The sequence below is a fragment of the Meles meles genome, chromosome 6, assembly GCF_922984935.1.
Source record: "Meles meles chromosome 6, mMelMel3.1 paternal haplotype, whole genome shotgun sequence".
Lineage (NCBI taxonomy): Eukaryota > Metazoa > Chordata > Mammalia > Carnivora > Mustelidae > Meles > Meles meles.
Window position 1 is genome coordinate 49,994,817 of NC_060071.1, and position 27,997 is coordinate 50,022,813.

Here is a 27,997-nt window from a genome sequence, read left to right on the forward strand (position 1 = left end):
TACGGGCACAGAGCGCTGGTATTCTACAGTGCAGCGCACATGGCTGAGGGGCCCCGGCGGCCCAGCTTCCACGGCTCCCGTCACACACAGGAAGTGGAATATTGTCTGGTCGAAGGCTCAGTCCCATGCTACCACACTGACTCTGGGCCTCTCTGGGGGCCTCTTGTGAAAAGGGAAAGTCAGGCCAGATCCTGCCACTCCCTGCCCAAACCCTGCCTGGCCAGGCTGAGCAGGAGAAGACCAGCTGGAAAATTAACCTGCCGGCCTCCAGGGCATCTGCTCAGGGAGACAAGACCCTCTGAGCTGAACAGGATGGCAGAGATGATCAAGCCCAGGGCCTTTGTGAAAAGAAGACTGTAAGCCAGAGGGCCATGAGCTGAGATCCGCAGGCCAGTCCTCCTTTGGGGACTGGCTTCGGGACCATGTCCTGTTTGCTCCCTGCCCCCCAGCCCTGGCCCAGACCAGCCCTGAATTCACATCTATTGATCTTTTCACAATCCTGGGAAAAGGACAGGACAAGAGCCCGGCTTGTGAGCTCACATCAGAGGTGAAGTTGGGGAGTTTGCATCTGGCGCCCCCCGACCCCGCGTGCCTCGCATAGCTTAGCACTGGCACCCTAACTCCTTCAGCAAGGAGCACCTCAGGCCCTGTACCAAGGCTGTTCCCCAAGATCCCCATCCAGCACATCACTCACTGCTGTGAAGACAGGGTTCCCTTCTGATGGACTTGGGTTCGCACCACACAATACACAGACCTTGGTTTCCTATTCGATTATATGCGGTTATTAGAATCAATTTGTCTCCCCAACTTTTTACCACCAAGGACCCCTGTCAGCATCAACCCTCTACAAAGCCCTCTCAGTCTGAAAGATGCTGCTGATACCCTGTGCTGGGGTATAAGGCCAGTCACGTATTGAACAGGTGCAATTTGGCAGTGACCACATGCTGTGTGACTCTGGTGGCAGCATCTTGTCCACCAACCATGACCTAGAAATCCCAGTGATGTCACCTACAACCAATCAGAGCTTCTGATGAACATGCGCTCACCTGAAATATCACAGAGAGTTAATTTAATTCTAATTAAAAGCAAAAGAAAAACCTTGGTATTTGAGTTTGCTTCATCCCAGGTGATGGAAGGCTGCCTGCAGGCTCTGGGAAATGTTCAAAACCTCTCTTGCCCACCTGCTACAGCCTTTTGCAAGGGATTAGCTGGGAACCACTGGCTGGGTTGTCTCTAAGGGCCCTCCAGCTTGGACTCTCTGAACATTTTCTCTCCTGCAGGAGGGGTTTTAGCCTGAAGAAGGGAGGAACAATAGAAATGGAGGCCCAGGGTTGGGGAGTCCCCCTGGGGCTCTACCAATCACACCAGCTAAGTGACCACCTCCTCTGCTAATGCAGGGCCTGGGCCTGACCACATACCATCCATAACATGGGTGGGGGCAGGGAACAGCCCACTGTACCAGAGCTGGAAGGACTTTGAGAATCACTTGCTCTAGGTGCCTTGTTTTTTTTTTTTTTTTTTTTTTTTTTTTTTAAATATTTTATTTATTTGACAGAGAGAAATCACAAGTAGGCAGAGAGGCAGGCAGAGAGAGAGGAGGAAGCAGGCTCCCCACGGAGCAGAGAGCCCAATGTGGGGCTCGATCCCAGGACCCTGGGATCATGACCTGAGCCGAAGGCAGAGGCTTTAACCCACTGAGCCACCCAGGTGCCCCTAGGTGCCTTGTTTTACAGGTAAGGCCAAGAGAGGGGAAGTGACTTGCCCAAGGCCATACGGCCAATGCCAGGCAGGGAGCTTGGAATCTGAATCTCTTGGCTCTTATTTCAAGCACAGGGTCTTAACAGCCTAGCTGGACTCAAACGCTCAGAGAGCCTAAGCTGCCCCTGCTCGTATGGACAGCACACTTACCACCAAAGCACACAACGTCCATGAGACATGGCCCTGACCTTGAGGAAGGGCTGCCTGCTGAAGCCCAGATGCTTTGAGCCTTTCTCAGCACCCGGAAGTTTATGCCTGAGTATCCTTACATCCCTCTCTATCCTCATCTCACCTCCACACAGCTCACACCCTTCAGCCCCTGGAAGAGAGAAGCCCTCACACAGGGAGGGGTTCCCCAGGTTCCAGCTTCCACTAGGGGAGAGCCTACCAGTCCTGCTCAGCGTGTCCACTCTGTGAATGGAGGACGGATGTGAGCGCCTCTTCCCATCCAAAGGCCCGTTAATTATAGATGCAGCATTGGCTATTAACATCTTGAACTTGATTTGAAAGAGCTACTGCCAGAATGGAACCCCTGGAGTTGGTCCTGCTAAAGAGATGCAAATCTCCCCCATCCCATCCACCTGCCTTACTACACGACATGGCACATGGCAGCAGAGGCCCAGACCCCAGTGGGTAATGAGCTATATGTTCTATTAAATTTGTTTCAAATGCTATTTATTGAATTTTCCCCCCTGCAATATGCTGCTTTGTAGTTTGGCCCTGTTTGGGAAAATTAATCAGCAGCTGGGCTTCTTGTGTGGATCATCCATTTTCCTTGCAAGGGGCCAGAGGTTAATGAGTAATTTTTGGAGTGGGAGGAGGAGGGGGATGGGAGGCAGTGGACCCTCCCTCTCACAAAAGAGGGAGGCAATGTTGCAAGTTCCTTCCTGGGTTCCCCTTAAATATGTGGGTAGGAGGCAGGGTGAACAGGGTGGAACTGGATTCTCTAGACCCAGGCTGGGGTGGCGGGCATCTCCTGCCAGCCTATGGGAGCTAGACAGAGAGGACTCTGGAACAGCCAGCCAGGGAAGCCACCCTGTCCCACCTGTCTTCTTGTTGTAGAAGTATGGACGGCTTAGGTAAGAGAGGGCTCTGCACCTCGGGTCAGAATACGTGGTGTAAGTGAGGCTTACACATGGGTGTAAGTAAGCACTGGCTCATGGTGACGAGGCCTCGTGCATCCCATCCATTCAGTTCACAGACCTTTACTGGCTGCTCCTGTTCCTCTCTCTCCCCTACTAACCCCAGAGGTTCAGGGCCACCAACGCAGGCTGAAATTGGGTGTCCAACCTCACGTCCCTACCAGCCACGCACATGCTGTCTATCCTTTCAACCTCACGTCCCTACCAGCCACGCACATGCTGTCTATCCTTTACAAAGCCCCCTCCAGGCAGGGCTCTGCTCCTTGCCAAGCAGAGTGCCAGCCCTGGGCTGCTAGCTCTCCCCCTGTCCACCCTTCTCAGTGATCCCCACTCCCAGCTCCCAGGCTCAGGCAGTGCGAGTCCCAGAGAAGGAGCCTCATTTATGATTTTCCGGGGAGGGAGAATGACACATGGTCCACAAGGCAGAGAGAGAACAGCTTGGACCGAACGCCAACTGCAGAGGCCTCTCCAAAGCAGAGCAAACCTCACTGGACCTAATTAGCGTGCCACTGATAAAGCAGCAACTGAAAGCGGATGCATGTTGGGGAAAAGAAACTCTGCATAAGGCATGAAGAGCAGAGGGTCAGAGAGATGAGAGGGAGAGAAGGCTAGAGGCCACTCGTCACATCCATTCCCATCCCCGCCTCCCCAAACTGAGGGGGGAATGCCCAGGGTCATTCTGTCTGGCTCCCAAGGGGGAATGGGTGGAAGAGGGCTAAAGATTAGGCCTGGAAGCCATCTCTTTCTGTCCATCCTAAATGAACTGGCTGTCAGTGACCTGAGGCTGCTCTGTACAGTTGGGCAGGTGAAGCACTGCACAACTCTACAGGGGCCATTCACATGACCATCATTGCAGTTTGGGTATACGTGACATCAATCCTCCGGCAGATGTCCGTAGAATGTCTCGAGAAAGGGATGGCTTTTTCTAATCTGCACAAATAGGCTATCTATCTCTGACCGCTCAGGGAGTCTTCTCTGGAGGAGCACAGATACCTTCTAACAGTTCTGAAACAGATACCAAGGTATTTCAGGGAGACCTGAGAGGCAGTGAGTGTGGTCAAGGGAGGACATCTGGGCTCAAGTGAAAGCCAGGCCACTTACTGGTTGTAAGACAGGGGGTCCTCCTGGAGACTCAGCTGCTGTCTTGGTAAAACAAAGTTTCCCTTCTGCTCAGCATTGCTGCCCTTGTCCCATTTGTAAGTCCGAGAGTCCTCTCTGAGCTCAGAGAAGACATCACAGGCTAGTGAGGGCTTACTGAGCACTGGTCAGAGGTCTTTGCATCTTGCTGGGTGACCCCTAGGTCTAAGGTCCCTGTGGCATTCTTACATGCACTGTGGGCATCCCCTGCAGAGGGGAGCAGGTATGGGCAGGACTCTGGTCCTCACCACTGTCCACAGCCCTGCACCCCTACAGACAGCGGGGACCCACAGGGCTTAGGACAGACTGCTGCCCTGGGGCTTCTCCCTTCGTGCCAGTCTGTGACTACTGCCCTCTGTGCCCTTCTGTTCTTATCATAGCCCTGCAAGGAAGGAATTACCATCCTAGAAAAAGACCCACCCTAGAGAGAGGCCAAAGCGAGGCTGGAGGGGTCACCCTGCCCTAAGTCACTGGAGGAAAGGGCCCGACCCACTCCACAGACTAAGCTCTGCCCTCTGGCCGCCTTGATGGCCGACAGGCCAGCAATGCTGGGGACCCCAATCAATCCTGAGCACCTCCCGTATGCCACACCCTATACTAGGTGGCTTCCTAAACGTTAGGTGTTAGATGTCTTGCTGGTGGAGGCAGAAATGGCGACCAGGGGCTTCCGGCGGTCAGTCTTAAGGGGCATTTGTATCTTATGTCAGGAGACCCCTAAAGCCCAAAGGCCTTTCGAACTTGAAGGAATAAAGCTAAGATGGTGGAATAACAAGCCATGTGAGCGTGCATGAGCCTGGGGTGGGTGCCAGCATCCAGCAGATAACATGTACCCTCTGCAAGGGCGCTGGGTACAGTAATGACAACAGCAACACCGCTGCTGGGGACGAGGCACACTGTCAGCATCGCACACACGGAGGGCCTCAGCCCCTGTAAGTCTCACCTCCTAAAGCAGCTTCACTCTCCTCACTCTAGGCCTCATCCCGCTCTCCCTGCCTTGCCCCCTGCACCCAGGCCAGCTCCTGTGCTCCCTGAGGGACTGGGGGTGGGGAGGATTCCAGCCCTAGAGGATCAGGGTCTCTGCCATAGGCCTTCCGAGGACAGGAAAAGGCTCCCCTGCCAAGGCTGAACCCAAATCTTCGAGAGGTGCTGGGCAAGCACCGATGGCCTACAGCCCCAATCACTCTAAACTAGGTTTCACGATTTCCTTAGTGGTTTCAAAAAGTGCCAGGAAAACCCTGCTTCTTCCCTGCTGGGAGAGCCTACTGTGGGGCATTAGGGGAGATCCTCATGAGCAGAGAGGAGGGGTTTGCAGAACACGGAGTGGGACGGGGCCCAAGATGACACTGGCACGAGAGGGCCACCTCCATACTTCCAGATGTTCTGCAGGCTGTTTCTGGTGAGACCTGTGTGTGTGCGTGCACGTGTGCATGTGCACGCGTGTGCATGTGCACGCGTGTGCACGAGCAGTAGTATACACTCACGATGCATGTCACGTGAAAGTACATGCGGGTTCCACACCTACTAGATGCACACGTGCATTGCCGGTGGTGCAGAGCAGGTCGGAGAGAGGATTTTCGCCTATCGTCCTGGGGTCCTAATCTGGATGGCAGCTTCTCAAGGCCTCCGGGTGGGGCCCATGCAGCCTGCACGTCAGGTGTAAGGGCCTCCCGGTCAGCTAAGCATGGGCGTGTCAGACATCCGGGTCAGCTAAGCATGGGCGTGTCAGACATCCGGGCTGAGCCTGGCCACAGAGCCCCAAGGGTGATTTTGTAGGTGGTAACTCTGAGCGTGCTGTGTATGGTGCGGACATGCGTGGTCAACCTGAGGGGACTGCACAGACGAGGGGTGCGTGCGTGTGCATTACAGAACCTGGATCCTCTGAGGCAGGGTGGTATGTGCCCCAATTCTCAGTACAGCGACAGCGACAATGTCGCGAGTGGGCACCAGATTATGGGAGACAGAGGGTCCTACAGACACCGATGGGGTGTGTTGACCAGGGTCCAAGCAAAACGTAGCATGATTTAGGGGCTGCTTCTAAACTACTCGTGCACTTAGTCAATGACTAGTTACTGATCCGACCCAGTGCTAGAGACTGGGCCAGGCCAGGCAGGGGCCTGAATTAGGAAGGTTGGGGGCGGGGGTGGAAGGGCAGGGACACAGGGAGGAATCAGACAGACCCACCCCAGCAGCTGTGCAATAGGGAAGACAGAGATATCTACAGTGTGCCACCAGAGCGGACAGGCCACTGTACTATGGAGAGGTTATGTCCCAGTGGGAAGAAAGCAAGAAGCCTGCCCAAGGAGGAGAAGGCAAGAAAGCTGAGCCCGGATACTGCAGGGGCAGGCTCTGGCCAGGAAGACAGACAGCAAGGGCATTCCAGGGAAGCGGTAGTTGGAACCAAAGCCTTGTGGCAGGGCCGTGCACGGCTGAGTGGAGGTCCAGCTTAAGGCAATCTGTTAGGATCTACTGGAGTGCCATGGCTGAGGAGCCAAGGTGGGACAGGAGCCTGGAAGTCAGACGGGCCCAGCCAGAAAGGACTCGAGGGCCAGGCTTCACCCTTTGCCCTAAAGGCAAAGGTGCATCTGAGAGCAGGTAAGTGACCCAAGGTTCCAGCCTATTTTAAGAAGCCCCTCCCTGGAAGGTAGGAGTCTAGACCATTCCTTTCTTGTTAAGAGAGGCTGAGAACCCAGACTCAGGCAAATGCAATGGCTTACTGATTGTGGGGTCAGTCATTAAAGAAAAAGTCTAGAACTGACTACAAAGGAAGCCCAGCAGTTGAGACCTGAGAGGCTTTTCCTGGGGGACAGAAACGGAGTGGAGGAGAGGAGGCTGCCCCTGCGGCCCACACCATCTCCCCTAGCATCCTCCAAGCACAGCTTCTCTGCATCCTTCTAAAGCTGGTGCCCTAGGGGTTTTTCGGTCTCTCGGAAGTTTCTCAGCCAACTTCTCATAGAACGCTTCATGACACATAACGTGGGCCTGGAACATGCTCCCCATTTAAGACCCCAGGGCCTCGGTGGGGCAGGTTTGAAGGGACCTGAGAGCAGATCTGGCCTTCCTGGAGGAAGGGACGGGGTGGTTTCCAGTCTGGGGCAGGGCCTGTCTGGGGCTGCAGGCCAGGGAAAAGAGGGGAGCAAGGCCTCAGAGGGAGATGGGACAGGAGTGGTCCGTCCTGGCAGCATCTGCCTGGGGTCCGGCTCAGCACCAGGCTGGACATGGGCAAGGCCAGGACTCTCAGAGCTGCGTAAACCATTCTGAGCCTGTTTCCTTGTGTATTTCATGGTGGCACCCCATGAGAACACTGTAGGAGAACACCGTATGAGAACACACGAGATGACGGCGAGGCAGTGGCAGAACCGATGAGGGAACAGAAGGCAAGCTGAGGACAAAGCAGAGGCTGACCCCGCCCCCCACCATGGGACATGTGTGACATTCCTCAGGCACTCCTGGCTGCCCGAAAAACAAATAGTGAACTTGTAGAGATCACAATCCTGCAAGACCTGAGTCTCCCTCAGTTTACAAATGTCCTAGTGATTTACAAGGAAGAGGATTTCTTATTAATAACCTAACTTAAAGAGACCCATAACTCCGTTCCTGAAGCCCTAACATCCCCTTCCCCTGCATAAAATTGAGGGAGGCTGAGGCACAGGGAAATGGAAGTGAAGTTAAGTTTCTTCTAAACCTAAAGCTCATTGACAAGGATGGGTGAGAGCAGGACTGTGACATTCCTCCAGGAAGCTCTCAACTATCTACTGTCAAGGCCTTACTGAAAGGAAAAACAACCTTAACTTGACAATGGCAAAGCCTTAGGTATCCGGTAGGTCCCCTTTAGCATAGGAAAATCCTTTCAAACCCTCCCTTTTCCTAACCTCCCTCTTTGCTGTAGTATATAACCAGCCAACCCTCACAACCTCAGGGCAGCAGCTCTTTCTGCCCAAGGGTCCTGCCCTTGTGCTCCAATAAACCACCATTTTGCACCAAAGACGCCTCAAGAATTCTGGGTAGTTGGCTCTGAACTCTACCCCACCGAACCTCACTTACATTCTAAAGCTTCATTAGAACTGCCGTGCGGATGGGGGTCCTGGTGGGGACTGGGCCCTCCAGCCACACCAGCACCCGGCAAGCTGACCCTTCCCCTGAACCGCTTGATGGATGCCTAATCGCGCTTCTGTCTGAGGCTACTTTCAGTTTCGGCTCTCTTGGCTGGAGCACCCCCATGGCCATGGTTAAGGATTTATCCTGGAGGAGGGCGTTGGGGAGCCAACAAGGATCCTTTGGGGTTTGCCCACAGAAAAAGCAGGGCATAGAGGTTCCAATGGGACCTTGGGCATTTTATTTTTTCCAGTTTTAACGGGGGATAACTGACAAACTTGGGGCAAGTTATTAACCTCTCTGTGTCTCAGTTTTCCTATCTATAAAATGGGGATGTAGAACTTTCCTCCAAGGGTAGTGCTGAAGATTAAATAAGTTGACCCATGTAATCTTCTTAGAACAGGCCTGGCCCTGAGGAAGTGCCGTATTGCTTTAGGCATCTTGATTATTACACATGGTTCCCAAGAGCCCCGGCCATGGCAGAGGTAGGGAGAGATACTGAGAGTTTCCTGCACTGGGCCTTGTTCTTGGTGCCTGCCCTGTTTCCCCTCACCCAGTTGGTGAGCTTCAGAGTTGGGTTCCCCCAGCTCAAAGCCCATGCTCTCCCCACTGAGCCAGGAAGCCTCTACCTAAGAACCACAGGGAGAAATGGTAACCCGCAACTACCGAGCGTGTACTGTATGCTGAGTTCTCAGACAATGACGTCCCCCTCTCCCCACACGGGGTATGGAGGTCAAGTGTAGCACTGTTTGTCATGCCCCTACTCAGGGGCTCCCTCTTGCCTGCTGAATTCAGCACAGGCCCCCACTCTGGCACACAAGGCCCTGCCTGATCTGCTCGCTCTCTCTCCCTCACATTCCCTCCAGCCCTCCTCATCTGGGCCACCTGGGCCTGAAGGCTGGGGTGCCCCTTCCTAGCTCTCCTGTGCTGGTCTTAGGAATTCACACCCTTCCTCAGAACTCTGAGGAGAGGGGACAATTATTTAGTACTGGTTTTGGAAAAAAAATTTTGAGGGTTTTTGGGGGGGGGTGTGTATGTGTGTGTGCGTGCGCGCGCATTTACCCCCATTGTTAGTTTCCTATTAGCTAACCCCACCTTGAAGTAATTTATTCGTGGCTTTTTTCTGCAACATCTTTCATTACCCAGACCAATCACATCTTCTGGCAGGAATCCCTTCCCCTCCCGGGGTGCATAATTACTCCCACAGATGGGATTATTGGTGCTAATGACTAAGTGGGGAGATGGCTGGGCGGGGTCTTGGAGCTGGAGGGCAGTGGGAGCAGGAGGGGAGTGGGTTCATCCTTTATTCCAGACCTGCCAGCTTGGCGAGGGGTCAGTCTGTGGGCTGGGGGGCCACTGCTCCCCCTCAAGCCACCACGTGCACACACCTTGGTCCTTCCTCCAGTCCTTCCCAGAAGTGTTTCATTTCAGCTTCACATCCGCCCCAGAAGACAGGGAACACCTATCTTCACAGAGGATGAAGTTAAGGCACAGAGAGGTGAGGTGACTTGGTCAAACAGCGAGGTGGCGACAGAGGCAGGGCTGGAGTCCAGGTCAGCCTCCTGGCTGGCCTTCTCCTCAGTACTGACCTCCCCTCTCCACACAGCCATCCTGAGGCAAGCAGGGCCTTGGAGCCATAAGCCTTGGGTTTGAGGCCCAGCTTGATGTCTTCAAAAGTCATGACACCCTGGACAAGACTTTAAACCGCTCTGAACTTCGGTTTCCTCATCTGTGCCACAAAGCTAACAATTCTCACCCTGCTTTCCTCACGGGAGAGCTGGGAGCCTAACAAGCCCAGGTGTGAGGTGGCTGGGTAAAGCTGAGATGGGCCACCCCAAAGCAGGGAGGGAGACTGAGGGTCTCAGCCGACCTCCCCTCAAAGACAAAGCAATGGAGGGCACTAGGCTCCCACTGAGAAATGAGGTTGCCAGGACTGTCCCCTTCCTCGGAAAAGGCCTGAGAAGGTCTCCAAGCTGCTTATTTCCCACAGACCCACAACCTTCTCCTTTCCAGATGGTTTAGGTTTGTGGCTCAAAGTGCAGGCTCTGGGTTCAGACAGCTACAGGCTCAGCTCCTGGTGGCCACTGACCAACTAGGGAAGGGTACTTCATCTCTCTGAGCCCCGGTTTCCTCATCTGCAAACTGGGGGTCTTGACAGCCCCCAACTGCAGGGCGGTTGTGAGGATTACATAAAGTAACAAAGAGGAGGGGGCCTGCCACAGTCCCCTGGTGCTCCAAGGGTGGGCCTTCACACCCCGCTTGTCAGCTTCCTCCAGACCCTTCAGGGCAGCTCCTCTGACGATGGCCCAGCCCCACCCTCCTGAATCTGGGGTGGTGGACCCTGGAGTCGGCAGAGGCAGAAATCCCATCGACTCCAGAGACCTGGACAAAAAGAACACCGCAGCAGCTCTAAGCATGGACCAAAGCCCCAGCTCCAGACCCCAATAGCGAGGGCACTGTTAAAGACATGAGGAGCATGGCAGCGAGAGGATGGCGAGACATGGAAGTGTTATTTTTTTGCAACAGAAGAGTCAGCAGTTTTCCCTAATAAAGCCACAAACCACGGGGTCCCAGAGCGGGAAGGTTGGACTCTGCCTGAGTGACATAAACCCAATTTTCCTTACTTTGCTCTGTGGATTAATTGTCAACATGATTTAACACTCTGGTGACCGTTCCTCCAGCCCCATCCCTCTCTGCCCTGGGAAAAATCCATAGATATCTGCTCTGGGGACAGCAAACTCAAGAGAAGGACGTGCTCAGAGAGGCTGAGTACATCACCCAAGTACACATAGCTGAGGGACAGACATGGGATTCCAATCTAGGCTTGTCTGACCCCAAAGTCCATGCCTTTGACCTCTCATGCGCCATCCCTACACAACTCCGTCAGGGACCTCCACAATCATTTATTGAGCATTTGCTACATGCCAGCCTTGGCTCATTGTATATATTTACCTAATTGTATATATTTGTATTGTATATTTACCTAATTGTATATATTTACCTAATTCAATCTTAAGAACCCTAGAACACCATTATTTATCCCGTTTTGTAGATGAACAACCAAGGCTTGAGAAGCGTAAGTAACTGGGCCAAAGGACCCGGCAGGCGAGGACGGAGCTAGGATAGGAGTGCTGGAGTGGGCGCGTATATGTTTATATTTTTCAATCACTTCTGCTCGTTTGTACTATCGGTGCTCCTCTGTTCACACAGGCAGGGCAGCTGGAGGGTGAATTCCTCGTCTCCAGTACAGCAGCCAGAAAATCTTTTATTATAATTAGAAAGCTAGTCAATGGCAGGAGGCAGGGATAGGGTATGGAAAGCGTAGGGCTACTAGCCTGCAGACCTCAGGTTTGAAAAAGAACAAAACAATCCGAACAGGAAACATACACATTCTATACATGACACCTGGCTGTACTTCCCCAGTCCATGTTTCTCTTCTGGCCCCACAGCTGTCCTCCCTCCTGACTTCCAGGCACGAATTTTGTCCAGCTCTGGGGTGGGGGCTGGGGGAGAGTGACATCTTAAAGGACACCAGAAACCTTGGAGGAAAATTCAATCACTGCTTCACGGATCTGGATTCTCATAATTCTCACCCTTGTCCTGCCTTCCCCGGCCCGAGCAGCTGAGGTTTGCGACTGACTTACCGATAGCACAGAGGAAAAGGAGAAAAATGCGGAAACGAGTTTGTTCATTTGGGTGATGGAGTGCCCGCTCCCCTCGCCAGCACGCAAGGGTTCAATAACAGCAGACAGGGCTTCAAAAAATTGCAGCATAAATAGATGAGCCCTTTAAGGTAATAGAAATTCTGTCATCCAGGGGAGAAATATAGGCCCCAATTCCCATGGGTGGGGACACCAAGCTTCTCTCTCCCACCTCCCAGGCTCGCCGTACCCATTGTAGCCAGAGCTGAAAGGGAGCATCTGTGCTGAGCAATGGCCAGAGGGCCCCTTATCTCCCAGCCACACGGTTCTACGCAGGGAGGAGGTTCCGGAAATCCAGGCTCTGCTGCTCTGGCGACCTCACAGGCCACTTGCTGCAGGTGCCAAGGTGGCAGCAATTAGTCCAAGAGCAGCAGAGGACGCTTCATCAGCCTGGCCACCTAGGTGTGGCCTTAATTAAGGAAAGCTGGTCAGCAGAGGCATGTGGAGGAGCTGAGAAGCGGCCTTCTCCCCTGCCCCCTCCCACGATGAGAAAGTCTATTTTCTGTTCTGTGGCTGCCCTTGGGAACCCAAGAGCCCCCGTCAATTCTGCTGCTCCCAACCAGAAGGAAGTTTCAACTAACTCTACTCTCTTCCTCTTGCTTCCCTTTCTCCTTATACCCCCAAAGAGGGCCTTTGCACCAGGACCAGCGAGTGTCTTTAGGTAGGGGACCCCTGGGGGTAAACAGCAGCAGCGGTGGCAACACTGACAGTAATAATAGTGGTGATGATGGTGAAGACAAGCTCACTCTTGCTGGAAGAATATGAATATGCCAGGTATTCTAGCAATCTTATGTGTACCAATTAAGCAGCCTCGTAATCCAACAGACTTTATTATGACTCCCCTTTCATATATGAGAAAACAAAGGCACAGAGAGGTACAATATCTTGCCCAAGGTCACACAGCTAGTATGCAGCAAAGATGGTATTTGAAGGGAGGGAATCTGGCTCCAGAGTCTCTGAGTAACCACTATATAGTACTATGTAAGGTAGAAGCTCACATTATTTGCTGCCCAGCCCCCCACCCCCCCACAAAAAAACCCAGAGATGATGCTGGGGAACAGCTGTTCTAGTCTACCACCAAAACCTGTTTATCTGAACTGCAGAGAAGACAACGGGTATTTTTAAATGCCAGCCCTGGTGGCAGGGCCCCTCAAGAAATACCATGAACTTCCTTCCTATGAAAGTCTCTTCTGAAAACTTCTGCTTTCAGGGCATTCATTGCTCTTCCCCCAAATTTCGTTGATTTCAAAGTGAGTATACTGAGTGAGATATTCATATGGCCAACATGGACCAGGAGGCAAGCAGTTGGGAGAGTGGGTACGGTGTTGGAGGGAGACAGACTCTGAGCATAGCCACTTGCTGTGGGAACAGAGGAGATGAAAGGCTTAATTCTGAAGACAGGACTGTTTAGGGAAGGCTTCATGGAAGAGGCAGCCTTTGATCTCAGCCCTGAAAGGCTGAGAATGATTTTCATCGGCTAAGATAAGGACAATGGGGAGGGCATTCTAGGAGGAGGGAAAAGCCTGAGAAAAGGCACAGGCAGAGGCCTCAAAGCAGACATTGTGCTTGGGGAAATGTGAGTTATGTGTGGCCCTAGGACAGGTTTGTGGCAGGACTTAGTTGGAGGTGGTTAGGGTGGACTAACTAGTTTTAAGGGCAGGTTACAAAGGAATGGGGTTTGAGTTTTGTTTGGTGGGTAATGAGAAGCCATGGGGAAGAATGATGTGATTTCCGCTTCCAAGTAGAGGGGCAGCTCCACTAGTCCCTTCAACCACAGTTCAGCTTTTCCCTCCTCACGTCCTGGATTATCCTACACGTGAACACACACAGGACTCTGCTGGCCTGAGCCCCTGTCATGGGACCCTCCCTCTGCCCTTGCCCGCCCCTGCTGCCCTTGGTGTTCTGACTGGGAGAGGGCCCTAGGTTCTAAGGGTGGTTGCTGTCCAAGGTGCTGACACAATACCACCCCCCAATATTAAGCCCTCCCATTTTTTTTTTTTTTTTAAAGATTTTATTTATTTGACAGACACAGATCACAAGTAGGCAGAGAAGCAGAAAGGGCGGGGGGTGGGGAAGCAGGCTCCCCGCTGAGCAGAGAGCCTGATGCGGGCCTTGATCCAGGACTCCGGGATCATGACCTGAGCTGAAGGCAGAGGTTTTAACCCACTGAGCACACAGGCACCCCAAGCCCTCCCATTTTAATGACTGGTTCCCATAACACTGTTCCTGTTGGGTAGAGACTATCATTCCCACTTTACAGATAAGAAACGGAAGTCCTGAAAGTTAGCAGAACCAGAGCTAGGAACTTGGTTTCCCACCTTCCAGTTCAGGATTCTTTTGCCCCACCCAGCAGCCCCAATGCAATTTAGCAAAGCATGCCTCGTGATTCCACTGCTGTTGCCAAACTAACATATACAATGCTTAGACTTTATTCCTATCTCCAGCCCTATGTCCATTTCCCCAAACACTGACAGGTATGCTCACTCCACAATGTCTCCTGAGACTGACTATTCAGGGTGACCCACGGGTGCTTGGGTGGACCTGCTTGGACTCATAAGTATTCATGACTGTGCTTGCTCCAACAGAACCCCTGGGTGTAGCTCATCCTGACACTCTCCTTGACGGGAGGGGTGCTGGGCTTAGAAGAAGCACTATTTCCCTACTACTCTTACAGTGCACCAATAATTACTACCATTTTACTGGGTGCTTACTGTGTCCCAGGCACTGAATGGCAAACTTTCTGTATGAAGCTTCTCAGTCTCATGACAAAAATCTTCTCTTAACAAATGAGGAAACTCAGGCTTAGGCAGGGTAAGTGACTTGCCAGCAGGCAGAGTGGGGATTTGAGGGCAAGGATCTGAACTCAAGTTTGTGTGGTTCCATGGTGACCTGTCAATCAAAGTCTATTCAGACTAACCTGTGAGAGTTCAGTGGCTTTGTGATCCTGGGCAAAGTCACTTATCCTGTCTGAACTTCAGCTCATTTTCAAGTTGAAGAACATGAAAGCGCACCTCCATCATGCTCTTGTAAGGGACAGAGATGGGGCATGCAGCAAGGACTCATAAGTGTTTGCTACTGGTGTGAATACGATTATCACTAAGTGCAAGCTCTTTGAAGGCTAGAAGGATGTCTGATTAGCCCTTTCCATACCCCCAGCTGCCCCTCCCCTAGTCCTTGGCAGAGTAAATGTCTAGTGCTCTGGGAAGGAAGGAGAAAGAGTATGAGGGCCAGCACTCTGGAGTGCCAGGTGGGGCTTGCTCCTGCCCCATATTCTCATGGCCTCTGCAGAGGTCAGGGACCACCTGGCTGGAGCAGGCATGTCACTGGACTCCCTGGGGTGGTTCTGGACCACCCTAGTAGTGCTCCTCACATCTCTGTTGAGTCTGAGGCCATTCCCAGCTCTCAGAGACTCTGCTTTCCTAAGGCTATCCTGGCATCCTCCCTGTACAGCAGTTGGCAGGACAGGCTCTGGCAAGAGGGGCCAGCTGGGGATGTAGCCTCATATCCATTGCCATGTTTGCTACTCACATCCAATAGCAGGCAGGACGGACGTGACTCCCATCTTACAGAGGAGGAAACTGAGGCCTAGCAAAATGAGGCGACATGTCCAAGGTTAGTGAGCCTAGGATCGAGGACGCCAAACACTCAGAAAAGGGCTCTTTTAATTAACCAATTAACTGTTCATCCTAAAAATCTTTCAAGGAAAAGGGCAGCTGCATAAATTTATAGACTAACTAGCAAATAAAGGCACTGCTAATTATTATTGACGGCAGGGCATTCTAGGGAGGGTCTCAGCCAAGTCTGCCCTGCTGATCGCCTCAATCCCTGACCCTGACCAGAGCTAGCTAATTGCAGGAAGTTGCATTCATTCAGAAGCTGGGGTAAAGGCAACAGTAATGAGTTCCCTCTTGGAGTCTGGTGCATGCAGGAATGAGTCACACTGGATGAGAACAATTGACTGTTCTGTAATCACCTCCAGCAGCTCCTGCTCAACACCCAACAGGGCCCCAGAAGAGCCTTTTCAGGTATAATGAGGCTGGGCAGGAGGAGATGGATGAGAATTCACAGGGTCTCACCAGGGCAGTTTGGCTTACAATCTGTCTTAGCCCCGAGCCCCAGGCAGATGGGACTTCACAAAGAGATGATTCCTGCAAGTGCCAAGTCTCCTAAAGTTCAAGGGCAGGAAGTCACTTGCATCCCAGATGGGAGGAAGAGAAGCAGTGGGCTGGTCTCCAGACTGCGGGAGCCCTGGCCTGGGGGCAGTGGGCGCGCAGACACTGGCCTCTCTAGCCCTTGAACGGTGCTAATTCTTCCTTCTATTGAGGAACAATGACCAGGCAGGCAGTTGGGGTGAGGAAAAGGATCCTGGGACTCTCAGCAGACCCATATACAATGTATAAACCTTTCCTTTTGGCAAACACACAGACACAGACAGACAGACAGACAGACAGACAGACACACACACACACACACACACACTCTCTCTTTCTCTCTCTCTCTCTGTCTCTCTCTCACATATCTCCTCCTTGCTCCTACGTCCCTTTATTTTCCCCATAAGGGTCTGTTTCCTGACACGGTCCGTGGAATCCACATTGTGGAGCATCTTAGAAACCAGTGTGTTCATTTCCCCTGCACACTTATCCTTTACAGATGAAGGAATTGGGAACCTGAGAGAGAAAGCCCCCTGCCCAAAGTCATAGTAGCGAAACTGGGACCAGGGTCAGAAGGCCCCACTAATGGCTCTGGTGCGGGCAGTTCCATTCTGCTTCCATCTCCTGATCACTTGACTGCGTGAGATTTTTAATCCCAAACAACTATTCTCTCCTACCCAAAGCCCAAAACCGAGGGCACTCCATTTTTCTGTGGAAGCGATGGCCAGAGCTCACACCAATGAAGGTAAATTAGAAAGGAGACCCGCAGGAGGAAGTAACTTCTTTCTCTTTCAAAGATGTCCCTAGAGTGGTGCCTGGGTGGCTCAGTGGGTTGAAGCCTCTGCCTTCAGCCCAGGTTGTGATCCCAGGGTCCTGGATCAAGCCCCACATCAGGCTCTCTGCTCAGCAGGGAGCCTGCTTCCTCCTCTCTCTCTCTCTGCCTGCCTCTCTGCTTATCTGTTTGTCAAATAAATAAATAATATCTTTAAAAGAAAAAAAAAGATGTCACTAGAATTCATTTTTACTCAATTTCACCTGCACTAGGGAGGAGGAAGAAGGAACCAAAGAGAGTTTTGTTCTACCCACGACAAACCTGCCCACAAAGTCCCTAGGCAAAGCCACACTTCCACATCATGAGCATCCTTGTAGATCAGTAGGTCTCCCCTTGGCAGCATACTAGCCTCAACTAGACCAAACATATCAGTGTCTCTGGAAAGTGGGGGTGGGGCCCACGCATCAGTGTTTGCAAAGCTGTCCAGGTGATTCCAAGGTGCAGTCCAAGTTGAGCACCACCCCTTCTTACTCAGTGTGAGGCCACTGACCAGCAACACTGACATCACCTAGAGCTTATTGCAAAGGCAGAGCCTTGGGCCCCACCCCCTTCGACCGGGTCAGAATCTGCCAGGTCAGAAGGCCCACCGCCCCTCCATATGCTCACTAAAGTGTGGCCAGCACCAGCGGGAGCTACCTTCTACGGTCTATCTCTCCACCTGGTCCCAATTTTGCAAGGCAGGTGTTCCATTCCAAGGTGAGGAAACCGATTCGGAGAGAGGTTAACTCACTGGCCCAAGGTCACATAGTCAGTGATAGAGGACAGTCAGGATGTGACCCCAGTCTGGTTCCAAAGACCATGGTCTGTACTGCACCAAACACTTCCTATAGCACAGCAAAATACATGGCCACAGGGGGTTCCTCCCCCCACCATCCTGCCCCCATGAGTGCGTGGGTCCTCAGACCTGCTGGGCACAACCCGCCTTTGAACAAGATTCCACTTCCAGTGTCAAGTTCCCTAACCTCATAAAAACCAGCATAATTCATGAGAAACCACAAACAGTAAACACGTGGGGAAAGGTTCACTCTCCCTAGTAATCAGCAAAATGCAAATTAGAACAACAACATCGAGGAGCCATTTTCTACTGATATAATTAGCAAAAAACAAGAAAAAAAAAGAAAAAGAAAAAGAAAGAAAGGAAAAAAGGATGTTAGCAAAGCTGTTTTGAAATAGGTACATTCATACATGGCTGTTGGTGGTATAGATTTATATAACCCTTGAGGAAAGTAATATGGCAACATCCATCAAGAGCCATAAATATATTATGCCCACTGACCCTGGGAATTCACCCTAAAGAAATAATTCAATAGGAGAGGAAAAGCTGTTTGTAGGAAGATGCTTATTGCAACATTTGCTGTGAACATTGGAAACAACTCAATATTCAGCAGTAAGGGATGGTTGAGTAAACTGGGGGGAGGGGGGTACGGCAGCTCCTGCAGGGGTATGCAGCTATTTAAAATGATAATTAAGAACCCTGAGCAGCAAATGTGGGTGAAAGCAAGTAGAATGCAAAACTGTGTGTGTGTGTACTGTGGTTATTACGATGTAAAACACCATGTGCATTGGATTTAGACAGGGAGGAGCTGGACGCAAGACAACTGGTGTTCCATGGGGAGGAGACAATGGGAAGACCCTCTCCTTCGGTTCCATCCACAATTACAGAAACCGGGCGAACTGGCCCTTTGAGAACAGCCTGGGGCCTCTGGGGTCAGAAGTCCTATCTCTGAGCACAGAAACTCGCATCCTTCATCCCTGGGCAAAGGGCCACATTCCCAGAGTCTCCACTCCTGTGTGGGTGACTCCCACTCCTGGGTGGGGAGCCTGGGGCCATGGGAAATCTTTCCCATCTTACCGTGAAGCCTGGGGCACATGTGCAGCTCCCGGTGATGCTGTGGCAGTCAGCGCCGTTCTGACAGGTGCAAGGCAGCCGGCAGCCGTTGCCGTAGTAGCCAGCAGGGCAGGACTCGTTGCAGTGCTGGCCAGACCAGCCTGGCTGGCAGGTGCATGCTCCAGTGACTGGGTGGCAGCTGAGCAGATGAGAGAAGAAAGTGAGGACATTCTGGCTGGGGAGCCAGCCCTGTCCCACCCTCCGCCCACCCCAAGTCTGGTCGCCAGGGTAGCAGGATCCAAGGGCCTGAGGTTAAATTGCTTATTGCCTTGTCAGAAGGTGCCAAAGTCACACGGCCTTAATGGCCCCAAGAAACTAGGGCTCACGGTAATTATATAATTTGCCTCAAGTCACATAGCGAAGAAGCAACAAAATCGGGATTATGACACAAGTCTTCTGATTCCCAAAGAAGTGCTCTTTCTAAATAAGTACACAGAGTCCAAAGAAGAAGGCAGCCTTCTTCAGTCCCTTCTCTAGGACTAGTGCTTTCTCTAGCCCTTCTCGAGAAATGCAGAGCCTCACTCACCCTGTACCCAGGGCAGATGCCTGGTGTGAGAGCAGGCACAAGTCGGCTACAGTGAGACCCAGTGGTTCTGCATATTGTAGATACTCTGCAGACATTTGCTAAGGTAAAATGAGACCTCAGGGCAGATGGGGCCTCCCGCCTCTGGCAATGTCTACACTGGAGAGAATACCTTCCAACTGGGCTTTGCTAGTGCTTTTTCAAAGTGAGTGTTACTGTCTCCACTCCCTCTCTGTCTAGGCCAGAGGCAGGGGCTGCCCGGCATGACCCTTAGAGAGTAGGGCAACCCCTAGCAGAGGTGTGATCCAACAGCTGCTATCCATTCATGATCAAAAGTGATGCCGGTGTGGACCGTGTTCTTCTCAGTGCTTCTGTGGCCAGGGTAAACACCCAATGGCCCCAGCTACGGTGTCTGAAATCCATCACTATATTTGCTCAGAGCCCACCCTTTCCCTGGGCTGCTCCCAGCTACATCAACGCAGGGGTATTAAAGTCGGCGCATTCCGGGGATGTCTGAGACTCCTCTAATGGCAATTCGGCTTGACGACTCCCAATCTTGCCAGTCTTTCTTAGAACTGTGATACAGACTAAGGCTTTTCCACCCAGCCTTCCTTCCTTCCATCCCTCTCCTCCACACGGGTCAGACCTACACTAAAGTCTGATGTTTTCCTAGCCGCCCTAGTACCCCCCTCATTTCCCCTCAAAGCTGTCTCCCTAGTAAATCCCCTGCACATGGGGAGAACCCAGACTAACACTCCAGAGAAGATGCTGGACGGTAGAGACAAGCCAATCTTCCTAGATTCCCTGTGTCACCCGCCTCTCAGCTCTGGAGTCAAGCTCAAGGGATAGGATCAAAAGCAGCTTGCTCTGGGCTGGCAGGGGAGCCTGAGTACAAGTCTTGGTTCGATTAAATTCCACAAGGATATGGGCTTCGTCTCCCTGGGTCACTGGTGGACCCCCAGTGCCTGGCTTGTATTCACTGCCCAGTTAAGTATCTGGGAATGAACATTACTTTCACTATGAGTAATTATTGTCTGTGTCTACTGACTGCTTATCATCTGTCTCCCCAACCAGGAGGCAGCTCCAAGAGGAAGGCCCTTTGTCTATTTCACCTTTCTCTGTATTGTACCCCAGGGCCCCACAGAGTCCCTGGCACATTGGAGATGCTCAATACATATTTGGGAAATGAATTAAAGAACACACTAATTGTGTGAAGCCCAGCCAATCTCTCTTCCGGGAGCCCTGGTTTTCTCACAGAAAATGAGGGATGGATGGGAGCAGACCGTTCCTGAACAGTAAGTGCAAGTAGCTAATAATCATTTTGGAAAATGGTTAGTCTCGTTAATTACCAAGTCAAACTAACAACTGGATATCACTTATTCTCTATCAAAATAGTAAAGTTTGTTATTTTTTTTTTTTTTTTAAAGAAAAGGGACAATACTCAATGCTAATAAAGGGTTCTGGAAAACTATTTGGGGTTATGTATCAAGAGTTCTAAAAATATTCAGACCCTTTGGTCTTAGAATTCCATTTCTAAGATTCTATTCTAAGGAAATAATGAGAGTTGTGGGGAAAGATTTATGCACAGAAATGTTCCCTAAAGCAATATTTCTAACAGTGGGGAAATGCAAGAAATTTAAACAATAATATGACCAGGCTAGAAAAGCACCAGGCACTTCACACATATTTCTAATCTTCAGATAAGCCTGCAAGTTGGGCACGAGAGACTCTATTTTACAGATGGGACTTGGAGGTTATGTGACTTGCCCAAGGTCACACGGCCAAGTCAGTGGCAGCGGGGATTCAAGCCCAGGTCTGTTTGATGGCCTCACATCACCTCTGACAAAGGGCTCGTTAAATGAATTATGACAGTTCATATGAAGGGATGTCAGAGAAGTACTCAAATGTTTTCCAGACTCATTAGTGACAGAAGGTGAAGTGAATTAAGCAAATTATATACAAAGTCATGATCTAAAATATGGGGAAAAGGAAGATATATATATATAGATAGATAGAGGTACAGATATAAATATAGATAGATATACAGATATCTATATCTACATCTATCTATCTATATATATATATTTGACATAAATGAAGAACAAGCAAGTCACAACAAAATGGTTTTGGGGCTCGTCTCTGGGTTGAGAAATTATGAGGGATTCAAAACTTTTTCTTAAATTTCTACGTATTCTTGAACTTCCCCCAACTGAGCCTCTGTTATAAACAGACGTAAAGCAATAAAAACTGTAAATAGGCAGAAAAGAAGAATCATGTAGGGGGATGAGGGCTTGAAGACTTCCTGACTTTCCTGGCTCCAGACAAACTCCTCCTTGAGCCCCACACTGTGAGGGGGAAACAGTAGGTTGTACGGGTGCTATGGGCAGGGGCGGCCCCCACGTGGTGGCCCTGACCTTCAGCCAGACAGACGGGGGCCACGCCGCTCTGTCTCAACAGTCTGAGCCATCCCCTTCTTGGACCCAACCTTCCAGGGGCCTCCCCTGGGGTTAGAGGGACTGCCTCAGTGACAGTCCTGGAGACAGACACACGTGGATGTAGCAAAGGGACCCGGCAGCGTCGGCTGCGGCCATCAGCTCCTCCCAGCCCCCGCGATGCCGAAGGGTCTCAGGCAGGCTTCTGCTCTTCCCATCAGTGGATGGGAACAGCAGGCGCTGGCTCTCACAGGGACCGCCACCCTGGGAGAAGCCTACCAGGCACGTGCCGGCGGGCAAACACTGACTTCTCAGTGCTCCTGCAGTGCCCGCTTGCCGTCTCAGCCGCCAGTGTTTTGGTTGCTCAGGGCTGTAGTCGGTGCCAATTTTACTTTCCACTCTGAGAACCAGAAAGCTCGAAACTGATTCTGAAATCTCTTTGAAGTGAGCGTGAGCAGCGAGGGCTGGCGGAGCAGTGTATGACGCAGAATTGGGCGCCTTCCTCACATCTGATCTCTCCCAGGCATCCCCTGCTCCCCGCTCCCCTCTGCCCTGTGGGGAAAGAGCCATTCCCTTTGGTCCCACAGTGGGCAAGTGACTGCTGGTGAGGCTCAGGCAGAAGTCACAAACAGTGGTGTGCAGGTTGGCTCAGTTTGCTCTAGGCTTTTTTTTTTTTTTTTTCCTTTTCCTTGCCTTTCTGCCATTTTCCCCAGATACAGATTAATCACAAGTTAATAGGAGCCGAAAGCGGAACAATACAGGCATCTTTTCAGGGTGGATTTTCCTGTCTTTTTTTTTTCCTTCCTTTTTTTTTTGGCTGCTATGAGATTTCTATCAGTGCTGCATCTGTTGGCTAAATAAAATCTTTCAAAGGTAATATACCCTCGTGGCTGCTAGAATTCGTCTATGACAATCCAATCGTGGAGGAGACACGACAGAGGCCTGAGACAGAGGCGCTCGCTCTCTCAAGGTTATTCCTTTACGAAGGAGGCTCCTTCCTTTGTGGGTGCCACAGAGCATTTATAAAGAGAACGAAGTGATGGGGGGCTCTCACCAGCCACTTCTTCCTTCCCCAGGCACGTGGATTCAGCCTCTTTGAAGCAGCTTCTCAGGTTGGGGGGGGGGCACCAGGCAGACAGAGGCTGGGGCCTGACAAGTAGGGTTTCCTATGGTTGGGGTCTGAGAGTGCTTTGTCTCCCTCAGATAGACACTCTAGGCCTTGCAAACCGTCTTGGAGCAGCTCTGTCGTAAGCTCTCTTGGAAGCCAGGGCGGAGAGGAGGCTCGGCTTCTAGAAGGGGATCCCACACCCCATCTCTCAGGGTGTTGGGTGGAAGCTTCAGTTGCAAAGACCACAAGAGAACTTCTACCTCCCCTGGGCTGATGAAAGGGGATGGACAGACTGGGAAACTGAGATACTGAGAGGACAAGTGCACCTATCAGGACATTTGTTCAGACAGAGGTAGTTCTGAAGGCAGGACTCAGGGGTCCCAGACCCCAGCTAGGACAGCTTGACTGCCTCAAGATTAGGAATCAGACAGTCCTCCCTCTACTTTTCTTGGTTCCCAAGAGAAGGCTCTGTAATGAGACAAAGGCTCATGAAGAGAGGAGTGACCTGTGTCCACACAGAAGAAGAGAGGTGCTCTCTGTGACCAAGAGGACAAAGCCAAGGGCAGCATGAGAGAGTTCAATCAGGCCACAGGCTCTCAACCATGGGCTATTCAACCCTAGGCTCTCATCTGCACTCAGGAAACAGTCTCCGTGTCAGAACTTGGGGGGCTGGTTCTTGCTACTGCTGCCTCATGGGAAAAGGCCAGGGATGCTTTTGAGTCCCCTGTAATGCACATGACAGTCCCCACAGCAAAGGATTGTCCAGCCCCAAAAGTCAACAGCAGCCACGTTGAGAAAGTCTGACTTAGACTGAATGAAAACGTGTGAGTGTCATGGGTTCAGTCACTGGACCAATGTGCCAATCACGAAAAATAAATATATAAATAATAAATAAATAAGACATCAGCTTGGGGGCAGAACCATCTAGAGGAGTAGGCTGATCTGGAGGAATTCCATGATTCTTCTCACAGAGGATCTGCTCTCTGCCAGGCCCTGTGCCAGGCTGAGGCCACAGAGGGGGATCGGCCAGGCCTCTCCTGCCCTCTAGGAGCCTGTGCTGTGACACAGTTCAGTGTTGTGTAGACACCGAGGGGCCTGGCCTCGAGCCCCAGGTCCTAAGAAACGCTACCGACTCCCAGTCCCTGCGACAGGACACATGTTAAAGACAGTAAAGCAAACAAACATCAATATTGGATGGGCTGAGATTAGCAACAGAGAAGAGGGAGCCCTTCCAGATTAATAATGCATCGAGGACTCCTTCAGAGGAGGAATAAATTATGCAGGGCACGGCTGCTCAGGCACAGGAGGAAAACAATAGCTCTTTAATTTGGGGGTGGTTGGATCTCTGTGGCAGGGATTCTCCCTGCACTGGACCTCAGCGGTAGCCTTGCTTCCTGGCTCTGGGAGAGTCTTCCCTTGGCTGCCAGCAGGGGAGAGGGCTCCTGGTGCAGTTCTCTACCTGGGCAACAGGCTGAGGCAGCTGCCTAGCCTCTGCCCAGCTGTAGGAACTCCCTGTCTTGAGAGCCTTAGAGCTCTCACCCTGTTCTCAAGACCCAGCCCAGGTGCCACCTCCTCCAAGAAGACTTCCCTGACCACCACAGCAGTTTCCTCTGGTGCTTTCTACACACAGCCCTGGTCACAGTCACTTGGGCACATGTCGGGACCCAGCGGAGCTGGTGACACAGAGCTCACTGATTCTAAGATGCACTTCCTCCCACACATCACATCTCAGATATTAGGTGTGCTGTACTATCAATGGTACATCATGGTTCAGCTGGTTGCATTCCCCTTTCTTAGTAGTCCATAAAACAGAGTTCTGCCTCACTATTGGTACGGTCTTGTATTTTGCAGAACTAAGGTAGAAGGGGCTCAGTGTGTGTGAGTGCTCCAGGCCTGAGTTCCTGAGGGCTGGACTGGAGCTGAGGGACTCTTTTTCCTCTTTGTGGCCCAGCCCTGCAGGCACTCGGTGTTTGCTGAATGGATGACTGAGGGAATGAGCGCTTGGGTCATAGATGGGCCTGCTCTGCTGGCCCTGGAGCCCCTCTCAACAGCCTCTTTTCCAGCCCTCCGCCTTGCAGGTGGCGCTAACCCTAGCCACTCAGCTTCGGGGAATGAGGACCAAGGACAGACTCCACCCAAGCCATAACACTAGCAGTGACCAGAGACTTTTGGGGGGATTTGTGAAGAATCAAAGGTTGGAAACGAAGAAGGGGGCTGAGGCCAAGTCCTGGCCATCCCAGCAACAGGGTTGCAAGGAGAGGCATCTCTAATTTACGAATGGCAGCAACACCCCCTGACCCAGAGCTGCCAGTCCTCCCTAGAGCTGTCCCGCGGGTCCGAGGGGAGAAGGGAGACTCCCCCACCCTTCGCCACCCAGATAAGAGACAGCCGCATAAAGGGCCATGGAGGCCTTCTCTGGGGCCAACAGTCTCCTTTATTACCAGAGGGTGGTGCTAACTGGTGCACGGAGAGAAATGAAGAAATGCAGAAGAGGGGGCCTGGGGCAGCTCTGGCTCTTCTGTTCCCCAGACTCAGGTTCCTCTGGAAGCAGCGCCTGGGGCTGGCTTCACCCGAGGCGTCCTCCAGCCCAAAAGGACACAGAATGCAAGGAGAGGCCAGCCCTGAGCTCTGTCCCTCCTGTTTCTCCCTCCTAGCCGGGGCCTGCTGGGACAGCCCTCTCTGGGCCCCAGGAGAGCCCTACTGATCTTTAAGGTCCCTTCTAGTATGGACCTTCTGTGGCTCAAGCCCCTTCTTCTGTCCTGGCAGTCTTGCCTCCGGGCCTCTGGGGGTTGGGAAATGGCTCAGCTAGATTTAGAGCAGGTGGAGGGGACATTTCTCAAGGACAATGCCCCCAGAGCCTGCGGCATGGGAGCCCAGCCATCCCAGCTCTGCAGGACTCTGCGGCAGAGTCCTAAGGATCCCTAAGGATCCCCAAATTCCCTCCTCTCTCCTTCATGGCAGGTCTCAGCTTGGCCCGCTTTCAGAGCTGGCAGCTGGGTATGGCAGACAGACGCAGGTGACTTGGGTCCTGGTGCTGGCTGTCTGTGTGGCCTTGCCTTCCCCTTCTTTTCAGCAAAGTGGTTTGTCAGCAAAGGTGACTGCTCAGGTTCCAGCTCTTTCTCTGCCCTGCCTGGGTAACCAGGCTGGAGGTGGGGGTCTGTGCCCCGAGAAGCCCCCTCTCCACCAGGACCTGCCCACCCAAGCGTCCCCGGGCTCCCTGGACCCGAGCTCGTACCTGATGGTGTTGTCGGTGTGACAGGGGCAAGGCAAGGTGCAGCCTGGGCCGTACAGCCCCTCGGGGCACAGCCGCTCCTGGCAGCGTGGGCCTTTGTAGCCAGGCTCACACTCGCAGGCGCCAGTGGTGGGGGAGCACTGGCCCCCGTTGTGGCAGTCACAGCGCTGTGAGCACTGGAAGCCAAAGGTCCCGAAGGGGCATTCCTCCTGGCACCTGCAAGACAACAGAGCGGGGCTGAGGCTGTGCCCCCTTCCCTCCCCTTCCAGATCCAGCCAGCATGCCTTCTCCACCTCCAGGCCCGGGCCTGCTCTGCCGCATGCCACCCCAGCCTCCCCTGCTCCCTTCTCATCCCCCAGGAAGCACTGACGGTTCAGTCCTCCCAGTCAGTTCCCTGCTTCCTGCCCGGTCCCCTCCTCGGGCCCCTGGCCCTGAGTTCGTACTGTCATATTTCATTGCTTCTAAGCCTGAAATGTGGTTTTTATTTCATTTTTTGATTGCAGTAAAATATGCACAACATAAAATTTACCCTTTCAACTGCTTTTCAGTGGCACTAAGGACACTCGCATTTTGAGCAATCATAACCACCATCTCCAGAACTTCTCATCTTCCCAAGCTGAAATGTCTGTACCCATTAAACAATAAACCTTATGTTTGCCAACTATGTTTGGGCATTTCTGCCATCGATTTCGTCTTACAACTGACGGCACGTCATCGTTCAATTATCAGTGTTTTCATTCTTAGCAGTAGATAGGACAGCTCATCTTCCCATCGGTGGCATCTCAGTTCATGAAACGTGGTCCTTTCATTTCTACTGTTTCTGGGTTTTTTGTTTTTTTTTTAAATGATGAAGATTTTTTTTTTTAAGATTTTATTTATTTATTTGACAGACATAAATTACAAGTAGGCAGAGAGGCAGGCAGAGAGAGAGAGGAGGAAACAGGCTCCCTGCTGAGCAGAGAGCCGATGCGGGGCTTGATCCCAGGACCCTGAGATCATGACCTGAGCCGAAGGCAGAGGCTTTAACCCACTGAGCCACCCAGGCGCCCCTCTGGGTTTTTTTTCCTACTCTTTTGGGCAGATGTCCAGCCTCCCTTGGTCAGACCGGACACGTGTCTCCTCCACAGTGCGGAACCTTCCTGAGTACAAGAGGCACCCTCCTTCACTGGATGGGAGAATCCCCCACAACAGCAGCAACGATTTCCTCTTCCTTGGACACGGGGCTGGGAGAGGGCTACCCAAAGCAGAGGCTGAGTCTTGCCCATCAGCCGGTGAGCACGCCTCCACCCCGAAGGAGGAGGACTGAGCCCCTTTTGTGTCAAGTAGTTTGCCTGCTCCTCCGAGCTCCCAGCGTACCCACCACCGTTCCACTCACTGCCCCATAGCCCCTGGTTGTGGGTCCTCTGTGGAGAAGCATGACCCCCACAGCTGACCGCCTGACACCCCTCACTCCAGACTGGAGATATTCCCCAGGGGTGCAGAGTCACTGTCCCGTGCCTGGATCCTGACAAGGTCAGGGGGATAGCTGGAAGCATCCAGGGTAAAAGAGGTGGGCGGTTCCTGCATCCCAGAGACTTGGGAAATGGCCTTGGGGATTTGCATGACTCACAGCCCGGCCCAGCTCCTGTGGGGCTGGCAGGTCAGTCCTCACATTTGCCTTCTCATCATAAAATGGTGATAATGACTAAAGCCCATCAGGTTGTTTGAGGATTAAACGAGATAAGGTGTGTAAACATTTGGAGAGGTGTCCCACGCATGGTAGGGGCTCAGGAAGAAATGTTAGTTATGATGAATGTTCTTATTAATTCTGTTTTCTGAAGTTCCCAGAACAGAGCCCATCCGACCTTCTGCCTCAGGTGCTGGTATGAAAAGGCTCGCAGGGAAGAATTGCAAATGTTAACCCCGGAGTAGACTTGAGGAATTTGTAAGTGTTCTGTCATCTAGACAACCACTTTCCAGTTTGCCATGCCTTCCACAATGACGGTGAGGAGGGGAGCTATA

General features: G+C 52.1%; 1 protein-coding gene across 10 annotated transcripts in view; it reads right to left on the bottom strand.

Annotated features, from left to right (window-relative positions):
* MEGF11 (multiple EGF like domains 11) overlaps positions 1-27,997 on the bottom strand; it is a 351,654-nt gene that overhangs the window by 44,543 nt on the left and 279,114 nt on the right. For all 10 annotated transcript variants that reach the window (XM_046007979.1, XM_046007977.1, XM_046007986.1 and 7 more), the window contains exons 9-10: positions 26,000-26,212; positions 18,666-18,840 (exon numbers count right to left, since the gene is read on the bottom strand). In XM_046007979.1, coding sequence (XP_045863935.1) covers positions 18,666-18,840; positions 26,000-26,212 — 388 coding nt within the window. The remainder of the gene's footprint in view (positions 1-18,665; positions 18,841-25,999; positions 26,213-27,997) is intronic.